General features: G+C 36.3%; 1 protein-coding gene across 1 annotated transcript; it reads left to right on the plus strand.

Annotated features, from left to right (window-relative positions):
* The first annotated feature begins 1,810 nt into the window (after nt 1–1,810).
* LOC144440995 (proteasome subunit beta type-7-like) lies at nt 1,811–10,204 on the plus strand. Its single transcript, XM_078130499.1, has 8 exons — nt 1,811–1,892; nt 4,734–4,827; nt 5,179–5,260; nt 6,177–6,274; nt 6,531–6,671; nt 7,801–7,975; nt 8,438–8,589; nt 9,490–10,204. The coding sequence occupies exons 2-8, from the start codon at nt 4,769–4,771 to the stop codon at nt 9,596–9,598; spliced, it is 816 nt and encodes a 271-aa protein (XP_077986625.1). The 5' UTR covers nt 1,811–1,892; nt 4,734–4,768; the 3' UTR covers nt 9,599–10,204.
* Nucleotides 10,205–12,163: the final 1,959 nt, after the last annotated feature.

Here is a 12,163-nt window from a genome sequence, read left to right on the forward strand (position 1 = left end):
CATGTTTTTTCTGTATGCTTTGGTGACCACAAGACTAAACTGTAGAGGCAGTGAAGCAAATCGGCGATACCGGAACCGAAGATTCGATATTGTGTCTGTCAAATGTCACGTGCATCAGAACCTCCGTTCCAGACACAGTGCCCAAGGCCAATTTTATCAAATGCTGCAAATTTCCGGAATAGAGGGTATTTTATCCCTTTTGTAGGTTGAGGGAGTATTGAAGTGAGGGGCGGGATTTATCACCGGTGTATCACAACTCTCAATGACGAGAAGACGTATTTCACAACTGCCAACGAAGGTAGATTGGGTCCCCGGTACACAGAGGCCCGCACAGAGGTGACATTATTGACGTAACAAGTAACACCACGTGTGGAAATCTAATGAAAATAATGTTTCCTCCGAACGATATAGTTACGCTTTTTGTTCGCTAATCTATTGCTGCATGTACGCCTCGTTTGGCCTTTGCAAGTCAAATACAAAGTCCGTGAAAAGGGTTGCAGAGAATGACCCCTGCTTAACATCAACATAACACGCGCCTAAACTCCCTTTGATCACCTCGGATGGGAGACGAAGACAAAGATTTTATTGTCTAGTTTTACATGACAATAGAAAATAACAAAGGTGAAAGAGTATTTGCAAAAAACCTATGAACGGAAAAGATGCAGTTGCACAATTGAAACAAAACAACTGTTTCGTCAGTATCGTCAAACTCTTTCCAAATTGAGCTTTTAGGATGATTCCATCTCAATGTGTCCTCCGATGCGTTATTAATCACCCAGTATCTCGGAAAAGTTCGTCCGTCTTCGGTTTGCTTTACAAATGTTACATAATCCTTACTGAATTTCAAATTTAATCTCCTCCTACGACCATTAACACGATTAAGTTCAATAAGAAGGGAAACAAGTGAATTAACGAACATTGTTGTGTGTCAAAGAATGAATGACATTCGTTTAACTCCACTAAATTTATGTACTGTTATGTATCTTGATTTGGGGGAAATGAAACCATGGCTTACTACTAATAAAATGGTGGGGTGACAGACAGGTTTTGACGGTACGGGCCCACCCAGTGTTGTAGGGATGGTATAGAGACATGCAAATTACATTCACGCACATTTATTTAGTGAACATTGTTGTATACAATCCACTCCACAAATTTAAGATAGTCACGAGAGAGTTGAACAAAAAACTCTCATTACACTACATGAATCTAATGGGGATCCCAGGGTTGTTGGCAAAGAAAGGTTTTCTTTATATTTCCACCGTTTTGAATACTGCTGAGACACATCGAACAATTGATCTAAAAGCATCTACAGCTATCCATACTGTGCTATGAGGTCTACGAATTTGTTTCACTAACAATGTATTAACTTGATTAGGAGAATTACTAAGAATGGATAGTTGGTGAATCCGGGAGTGAATGGTTGAGGGGGAGGGGGCAAGGAAGACCAAGAAGGGAGAGTGAGTGAGTGAGTGAGTGAGTGAGTGAGTGAGTGAGTGAGTGAGTGAGTGAGTGAGTGAGTGAGTGAGTGAGTGAGTGAGTGAGTGAGTGAGTGAGTGAGTGAGTGAGTGAGTGAGTGAGTGAGTAAAATGTAATTGGGTAAATTGATTAATTGTCTTGACCACTGTAATATGAGCGTCCACATACAAGTTCACCTTTCTAGCTTTGAGAATATATATGGGATAGTTTTATTTATTTAGAATCACGAATAAAGACATACTTTGATTGCATATCGTCGTCAAAAGCTCGAGTTGTGCGCTAATAGACAATTGAGGGCGCTGTCACTGATAGTAGCACTTCTCTCTGTCATTGAAGTGTGCGTATTCTTCAGAAGCTGTAGTCCCACTTTGTGATGTTCAAGTTTACCCTGTGTGTGTCACCAATTCCTTGATGTAATGTTAAGTTCAATCTTTTTTTCTAAATTTCTTCATGATCATGAATATTTGTAAATAATAATTCTTTTGTAGTGGAGTTTGGCGCCATATAAATCTCATTGATTGGTTGGTTGATTGATTGATTGATTGATTGATTGATTGATTGATTGATTGATTGATTGATTGATTGATTGATTGATTTGTCGTAATAGGAAGTTTCCTTACTCTACGTCAATTCAAATGTAACGACCGATCTCCAGTTACCTGGCTCCAATAACTCGTTGAGTTAGATAATTTGTAGATAATTTGCCAGCAAAACCAGTGAATCAACTCATATATGAACTAATACAGGAATCGAAGCTCAATGAGTACCCCAATCAAAAGTCAGGGAGGCAGGCAGTAAATCGATAGATCGAACGGTCAATCAATCAATTAATCAATCAATCAATCAATCAATCAATCAATCAATCAATCAATCAATCAGCTAGTTATTCCTTCATTCAGTCAACCAATAACTTTATCAATCAATAGATCGATCAATTGATAAGGTAAACTTGACCAAAAGCGAGCCTGATTTTATAATCGCTGCACAAGCTTGAATTTTTTACCACACAATGTCATTTTTATCAACCCTGCAGCTGAGCTCGCACCCTCTCTAAAATATGAGTTATAAGAATTAGCTATCATTGATAGTCTATACTAAGTACGTCAGGCAACTGTCCATCCGTCACCCAAAAAGAAAGAAACACGTTTTGAGAAAGTAAATGATTTGATTCGACGATCAATCTGAGTCTTGGTATATACCGATCGTTCACTTTGTGTACCATGACACGGCTGTAAATATTCAATCACCAAATAACCTGGCAACTTGACAGGCAAGCAGACAATTTATACCACGGTATCCGGACTGTTCACAATAGATGTTTACGATTGATACACCCATGGGACATAAAATGTAAAAGCCTGAGAACGCAAAGCTGGATTTGACGTGACACGGCAACAGGTAGTTCTATTTGACTAGACAAGGGACACAAATTTACTTAAATCAGCGAACGTGCATGTGCATAATGTTTGTACTTGTTTTCAAACGTTTCGGGTCATTCACATTGCCTTTTAAACTCTTGCTGCTCATCATTAATGTACCATAAGCAAGGCGACGAATTCGCAGGAAAACTCGAACACTTTAAAAAGATAAAACTCAACAACTTGAACACTAGGTCTATCGCACGGTAAGAATATGCAGATACACGTAAACTATCGTCAGTACAATAGAGGTGTCAAATTCTCTACCTTGACCATAGTGGAGGGTCTACGCCTTGGCGTAGTTTCAACTTTCTGCAAACACAATTCAACTATTCTTTCTACTTGCTCCCCTATACCGTTTATGAAATCATTACCTATTGGTAACATGGGAATGGACTCCAAACAAAACAAAATGTGTTCCGCTCAGTTTGACTTTATTGTATTTGTTGTTCGTGATTGTTTGAATGGTTGAACGAGTTCTGATGCCACAGCTATGTCTATACCACCACGAACATGCCGAGGTGTGTAACCTGATACACAGGCGTGGTATTACATTCAGATTGACCACGTTAGCAGTAATTATCGTTTTGTAACACCTTTACACTCTGGGTGTCAATTCCGTGACAGGTTTGGAAAGAAGAAAGTTAAACACTTGACGTGAGAGGAGAGACAATATTTACTACTGCGATCCAGTGTCATAGAAAGCTATTGAAAGTAGAAGAAAGCAAAGTGCATGGTAATTGAAAGTTGAAGTGTTTTTGACTGGGCCATTTCCTCTACTTAGGTGACTTAATCGGTTTTTGTTTCATCGTACATTCTGTACAAACGGCACCTACGGAACCTAAAATGATATGTTACCCATCATGCATGTGGCCAGCGCAAATCGCAACACGCATGCACGCACACACGCACGTTTCCATCCATCCATCCATCCATCCATCCATCCATCCATCCATCCATCCACACCCACCCACCCACCCACATACATACATACATACATACATACATACATACATACATACATACATACATACATACATACATACATACATACATACATACGTACATACGTACATACATACATACATACATACATACATACATACATACATACATACATACATACATACATACATACATACATACATGGCCATTATCTGATGATTGATAAAGTGACAGGAAACATGCATTGGAAATGAAGACGAAGTGCTCTTTATTACGGATTATCCTTTTAATACTAAAAAATACTGTTCATTTTTTCCTAACACTGTTTAGCTTCAAGACAGATTTTCAGACCATGAACCCCGATACAAAATTCCACTACATTACATTACATTACATTATGAGCAATAATCCCTTTCGCACTACTTGATGTGTATATCGCTGAAACACTCAGCTGAATTCGAAACAACCGTTGTTTTTGAATGTCCATATATTTTACTTCTGATTTGTAACTAAATGCCTGTAATTTCCGGTATTGTAACTAATACGTTGTCCGGCGTTTGTTGTTCGTTTGTTTTGTTCGTTCGTTCATTCGTTTATTTTTGCTGTTTTAGTTCAACCTAATAGAAGAATGATATTCCTGAGTTGTCAAGTAAAGCATAAACTGAACATAAAGTCAACAACGAAAAAAAATAAGAAATAAATAAAAGGCTTTGTTGCTTGCATTTTGGTTGCAATATGTAATAATAAGTTTTGTTTTCACATTAGGAAATTGTATCAAATTGTGTATACTTTGAGTAACAACAAACACAAAATAGCATGAATAAATAAAAACAAATGATTTAATCATTTATGAATTATATCGTCTGTGGCGCTCTAATACATCGTTTTCAGGAGTAAAGAACAACCGAACAACCAAAACATTAAACATGGCGGCTTTAGCAGATGAGCCAAGTGCAGGCGGATTTGTTTTTGACAACTGCAGACGGTAAGCCTTAAAATCTAACTCTCCAAATGTTGCGATATGTAATCTACAGACGATGAACTTTCTTTTGACCACCAAATTATTTCGTACGGTTGGATAACTTCAGCAGTGGGTGTGCTGAACCATGCCATCATCTCGCATGATGAGTTGCACTTTTGTTTGTGATAGACGCATGTAGTAATACTACTAGTATGTATTGCTACTGGGTACCATCGATGTATTAAACTTTGTCACTTGCACTGCTAAATTTGCAATTTTGCAAGATTAATAAGTTAGACTTCATACATTTTAGAACTTCATTACCATATATTTTTGAATATTGTTAGTTCTCGTGTGTTTTATTTCATGAATTAGAAATGCATTTGTTGAGAAAAAAGGAAACCATCTACCAAAAGCCAGGAAAACGGGAACAACTATAGTTGGTATAGTTTTTAAGGTAAGAAAATGTAAAATGTAAATTTTAAGACTGACAAAAAGTGTATACTGTTTTTGCCTCAATGCTAGGGAGTAGAACCCGTAAAAAAAATACATTGTGAACCTAATGTTGATGATGAATGGCATTTGTACTGCAGCTGACATTTCCACAGTAATGCAGCTCTGGATGTATGCACTGCGTCTTCTCCCCACTGCTCTCCGCTATGGTTCTTTCCTATCTCAAACGGCGAGACTGCAAACACATTTCATTTGCACCGATTTTGGGAATGAAAACCACCCATACCCTTGCTAATGACTATATAAAATACAGAAATGAACTTTAAATCATTAAATTCAACCTGCATCTTGTCTATTCTGTCAATTATTGTCTTACATTTGCTCGAGCCACAAAGTGGACAACGATAAGTCATGCAAACAGATTAGCTCAATATTGCACATGCGCACAACCTTGTACATGTTTAAAGCACCTATCATATCATACGTTTTGCAGCTCACACAAATGTAAGACAAGAATTGACCGAATAGACAAGACATAGATAGAATTTAATGATCCGAAGTTGCTTCCTGTACATTTTAGCTAACAGTAATGCTCTATTCTTGGTTCATATACTAGAAATTTGAATATTTCTTAGAAAGTCCCTGAAATTATTAACTTTATTTACCCCATGGGGGAAAATGAAAAATGAGAAATAATCAGTCAGAAAACTTCTGAATTCCCACTGTCATACTAGTGAACTTTCTATCCCAAGGATTTGTATTTGTGAAATGGAACTTTATAAAGTTAACACAGAACTCAGTACAGTGGCCATTCATAGTTTCCCATTAATTGTTACAAAAGATATGATGAACATCTCATGACATTCTGTGATTTCCTCAGCAATTAATCTGTTTTGATTATCTGTTCTACATGATTTTAGGATGGGATTGTACTTGGAGCTGATACCAGGGCCACAGAGGATACAATTGTAGCTGATAAGAATTGCTCCAAGATTCATTACATTGCACCAAATATTTAGTAAGTACAGTACAGTGTCACTGAAATCTTTAAAAACGGTCATCAAGTTGGTAAATCATATGAAATAGTTCTTGTTTCACAACCAAGACTTCTAATTATTGGCAACCCTTACTGGGTGTGCTGTCAAGTATTCTATGAAACTGTTAAACTAAAACAAATGTACTAGGTTTCTTCAAACAGTTATCCTTGTACTTTTGTAGATAACAAATATGTTATATTGTCATCACTGATATTGTGTTGTGTTTTTAACTTATAGTTGCTGTGGAGCTGGTACAGCAGCAGACACAGAAATGACAACCCTACTAATATCTTCAAATCTTGAACTTCATCGCCTGTCAACTGGAAGAACAGCTAGAGTTTGTGTAGCCAACAGAATGCTTAAACAAATGTTATTCAGGTGAGAGAATGTCTAGTGTAATCCAATCGGATTAAAATCCGATGTAGTGTACATGTCGCGATTTCTTTTTGGCTATTACGTTTACTATTGTTTGTTCTTTTGTGAGCACAATACCATAGGTTTTCCCAGCCATACGAGAGCAATGAGTGAATTCACTCAACCAATCAAAATGCGTAATGCGCCAAAACATACAGGTACAGTTCTTCAAAGAACTGTGTTCGAAAAGAGCATGATCACAGAGCACAGTCAACAATGTTATCGATATTGTTTGGTGGTTCTCTTTCTTTAATTTCAAAGGTGGAGTGTTATATTGTAAGATGGATTCTGGTTGGCTACTCATAAGTACAAGATTGGGTTTGAGGGAAACCTATGGTATTGTGTTAGATGTATGTAACAAGCGCTCACAAAAGAACAAATGACAGTAAACATAACAGCCAAAAAGAAATCGCGATGTGTACACTACATCAGATTTTAATCAGATTGAGTGCAGTCCAAAGCCATGTCATGACAAAATATTGGTTATATGTTGTAATCAACATATTTATATACCCCCATTTGTTTACCAACAGTTTCATACTGTAGAGTAACACATGTGATTTTGGTCATGCCTGTTACCAGAAAGTATGGTAGACAGACAAGTAATATGAGTGATGTAACATAAAAAAGTCTCCTTTCCAGGCATTGCCATTGTAATCTATAGTGTTTCATTAACAGCGCTGACGTGAAGGTGTTTTGGGAATCCTGAATATACCACATACAATGTATCATTCTACTTATGTTGTCAGAATAACTGTTGGAACTGCAATACAAAATATACATCTCATGATATCTCTCTTTATTTCTTATAAGGCTAGGTATAAAGGTTATCTACTTCTTGGTACAAAGGGTATATATCAACTGCCATAGTACTGGGTGGTGTAGAACCAACAAATACTTACATATCTTTGTATTTCTTGTATCCCTAGGTACAAGGGGTATATATCAACTGCCTTGGTACTGGGAGGTGTAGATCCCACAAATTTGTATTTCTTATACCCCTAGGTACAAGGGGTATATATCAGATGCCTTGGTACTGGGTGGTGAAGATCCCACAAATACTTACATATCTTTATATTCCATATATCCCTAGGTACAAAGGGTATATATCAGCTGCCTTGGTACTGGGTGGTGTAGATCCAACAGGTCCTCATCTATACAGCATTCATCCACATGGTTCTACTGATAAACTTCCCTATGTTACTATGGGGTCTGGTTCACTAGCTGCCATGTCTGTCTTTGAAAGCAGATATAAACCAAATATGGAGGTAGGAGAGAAAACTTGTATATGATTGTGTGTGTGTGTGTGTGTGTGTGTGTGTGCGTGTGTCTGCCTGCGTGTGGGTGTATGTGTCACTGTATGTTGAGATGTGGGAGTTTGTTGCAGTGTACACTATTGTTCCTGTGCTTATATGCACACATACTTACACCAGTTAGTATCAGTGATATTCTAATATGTGCAAAAACCTCTTGGAGTCAGTTTGAAGATGAAGTGCTTTGAAATGTTGGCCTGTTCAAGATTGAGGTCTTATTACAGCATCCTACATTATTCGTATTGATAGTTTAATAGCATATAATATCTGTTGACCAACAAGATCCACGGATAACAGTGTTAGGTAATACTGTAAATTCTGAAGAATCTTGAAATCAGACTTAGTATAAAAAAAAACAGCATACATTATCTATATCATAGCAAACATGGTGTGTATATTTCTGATTTACAATTCCAGAGGGACGAAGCTGTAAAAATGGTTCGTGATGCAGTAGCAGCTGGTGTATTCAATGATTTAGGATCAGGTAGTAACATAGATATCACTGTTATCACTAAGGACAAGGTGGATTATATCAGACCATATGATGAAGCCAACAAGAAGGGAGTTAGGTATGTAGCAATCAATGTCATGTCATTGTTAAAGGGTTATACTTTCCATGTATTGTTTTTGATAATTATTATAACCACCTATGTTTATCAATGACATCATTGTAGATGCTAGGCTGGTACGATTTTGCAACTTTTTGAGGGTGATTTTACCGATTACTTGATGAATGCAGACATTCCTTGAGTATTGAATAGGTATATGTCTATATCGATCCTGTGTTTAGGGAACTTTCAGATAGAATAGTGGGCCTATGTTTAGAGATTTTTTGTGAAAAATTAACGTAACTTATTAGGGGTGTACCTTCACTTTTTGCTTTCACCTTCATATGGGAGTACAACCTCCCAGGATTGAATCCATTCTGATTATCGCATTATAATACAACCTACGTACAACAATCTGTATGGTTATGGAAGTTGCTTGGTCCTTGTGTAGTCAAACATGTGCGTATAAACAGTGCCCTCAAGTGACTCAAAAGTATAATCTTAGGTGCCCTCATATGATGCTTCTTTTGAAAATTGCCAATGTTGGTAACCGGAATATGGTGTATTGTGTCAAGCATGTTAACCACCATATTAACAGATACCTGCATAATCTACTGTCAATCTTACTTTTGGTACATGTAAATGATGTTGCTGTTTCTATGGAAACAATATTGAAGAAATGGCATTGTGTACTTTCTTTATGATTGTGGTTTTCAGCCAAAAAACTAAACTGGACTAGTTTGAAGTTCTCACTAGTTAAAAGAGTCAGTTTATAACATTTCAAAAGTGTGTGAAATTTTTTAAATGTCAAAAATCACCACATTTTGTGCACCTCTCCCCCATCAGTAAATTTAAAGTAAAATTTTGCAAAAGTTGTTAGTCAATATGTCAATGTTTCTACCTTTCTTTTACCTATTACAGACAAGGTGACTACAGATACAAAAAGGGTACCACAGCAGTCTTATCAGAAACAGTCAAGAAGATCAACTTTGAAGTCACCAGTGAATCTGTTGAAGCCATGGAAACCTAGAACAAATTATTACATTAGTACATTTGAATATTTTCCCCCCCATTTGTTTTTTACCCAAACGTGAACAGCTTTTGTATGGTCTGGTCTGTATGCAAGTATGCATGCTGACAACCTTGCAGTTTTCATTTCCTGTATTTCAGTTAGTGTCAAATCCTGAAAATTTGAATTTAATTAGAATATAACAAGCTATTTTGTATGTACATGTCTGAAAACCAAATATACAAAGGAATCATTGCAAAAAGACACATGTCAGTGTAGCTACTCCTGCATAAATAAAATGTTCTGTGAAATATTCTGTCGCCAAGACCTTTTCAGTTTATTTTTTCCAGAAACAGGTACTTATACCATTAGATGAAGTACTTCAATATCTCAGCATATTCTAAGCTCAGGTCAATGGTCTTTCTTTCAATGTTCTTTTACATCATATGCACATATGGTATCAAGAAGTGAAGCATATAAACATATGGAAATGAATGGACAATACTGGGTCTTACTGTTTTTTCGGTTACCGAGCTACTGTACTCGTCAACGTTGTATTCGTTTCTTTCAAATAAGACTTTATTGTACACAAACTGAACATGTATAGTCATGTAGAGTTGTCAGAAATAAATCTGTTTAAAATGTCAAAGTGAGTTACAGCAAATGTTTCATTTTCATGGTTGGTTGAATGACCTCAAATGTTATGAATTATGAAAGTTATAATGCATAATCAGAACAGCATATAATGTTTGGCCTATGGCTGAGCCTCCTGATAGCAAATTGCACAAAATTTGTAAAGAGATTTGCAGCATTTTAGGCAATGGTATCTCATTCTCCAAATCTGACCTTATTTTTCTGCTGTGACTGGACAGTGCTGTAAACAAGGCTGGTGTTTATGACAATGTGGTCTCTTCATCAGCATGCAAGCTTATCCACACAATGTACATGGATCAGTCCCTAGTCAATCTGATTAAAATCTGTTATATTAAGTTTGGTAGTTGATTGATTATAAATCGTATTACCTTAATTTTGTTTGCATAGTCCTATACAATAGTAAGTTTCACTTTCATCATGATCACAGCCCTACATATATCAACAAATAGATGATAGCTCAAATGAAAGTATAAATTTATACATTAGCCAAAAAGGATTGTTTCTGGTCAGGACACTTTAAAAATGGTGTGACAATGTAAAATTGTTATACAAACCTGTCCTTCAGTCTACTCTTTTTGACAGTTACTGTTCTTTTTATTTAGTACTTTAGAGCAAGTGTGTATGTGTGGCAGATGTCATTTGCTTGTTCATGATTGGCTGTCTTCACTGAAGTAGGGAAGGTTACTGAAATGAAATGAAATTAATTTCTACATCTGTTGAAATACAAATAATTTTGCGTAAACTTGTCATAATACATAACACTTTGTCATGTATGGTGGGTACATATGTCAAACACCAAGCCACTGAACCCCGACCCTTACAACACACACACACACACACACACACACACACACACACACACACACACACACATATGTACTCCCCTCAGGATAATGGTAGATAAATGCAATTGTGATATATGCAAAATTAAGTAATTATTTCTTACACCTAGACAAAAAATGGTTACTGCTATAAAGGCCTAATAAAAAATTGTGTGATTCCAATTACGCTCAATTTTAGAATAGGTGGGGGTAGGTAGATTTTTTTTCATGTGCGAGTGTCTAGTTCAGGTAGTTGTGTTTTCCGTTGTTTTTTCATATGGTCTCTGTACGTGTTATTGGTTTCTTCCCATCAGATGTACAGCCATTACAGATTGGGAGAACAGTTTTATATTGTCTTCTTAAGTTGATGTCAGTTTTCGCATCCACTATTTCTGGCAAAACTTCACAATTGTCGTGATTTTATCATTTTTTTCTCAAATACGTAAAAAAAAGGTTTAGGGTCGACAGTGAAAAACAAGGTGGTGTCGGGTAACCGGAACTACACAATATTTGTATTAGGTCTAAACAGAATAAGCTATCAACCATGATATCAATATGTTGAACACCATTGTCCATTTCAAATTCTAGCCAACATGTTCTGATGGAAAATAACAGAAGTAAACCTTATTTCAGTGCTTAACTTTATTATTTAATTTGACCCGTAATACTTAAGTAGGTGTCGATTTCCTGCTAGTTTCGACAGTTCTACCCATCAATAAATTGTCTTTTAGTCCAAGTATTTATTGGACATTTTTCAGAGAATTGATAACTGGTTCTGCAATTTAAAATAAAATGTCCATGTTTTAGGCGTAAAAAAAATTGTGTTGACTGTTGTTCCAATTACATTCAATTTTAAAATAGATGGGGTAGGTAGATTTTTTTATTTTATTTTATTATATATTTTTTTCATGTGTGAGTGTCTAGTTCAGGTTTTCCATTGTTTTCCAAATGGTATCTGTGTTGTCTATGTCTTCCTATCAGATGCACAGCCATTACAGATTTTGAAGAATACTTTTATAAGTTGTCTTTTTAAGTTGATGTCACCCGCACCCACTGTTTCATGCGAGACTTCACACGATTTTCGCGATTTTATTATTATTTTTCTCGAATA

This window comes from Glandiceps talaboti, chromosome 10 (genome assembly GCF_964340395.1).
Source record: "Glandiceps talaboti chromosome 10, keGlaTala1.1, whole genome shotgun sequence".
In the NCBI taxonomy this organism is placed as follows: domain Eukaryota; kingdom Metazoa; phylum Hemichordata; class Enteropneusta; family Spengelidae; genus Glandiceps; species Glandiceps talaboti.

Excerpts from the sequence above, each read along its gene's own strand:
- LOC144440995 (XM_078130499.1), top strand. The coding sequence starts at position 4,769 with ATGGCGGCTTTAGCAGATGAGCCAAGTGCAGGCGGATTTGTTTTTGAC. Across the intron at positions 5,261-6,176 it reads TAGTTGGTATAGTTTTTAAG|GATGGGATTGTACTTGGAGC; the intron begins GTAAGAAAATGT and ends ACATGATTTTAG. Across the intron at positions 7,976-8,437 it reads GATATAAACCAAATATGGAG|AGGGACGAAGCTGTAAAAAT; the intron begins GTAGGAGAGAAA and ends TTACAATTCCAG.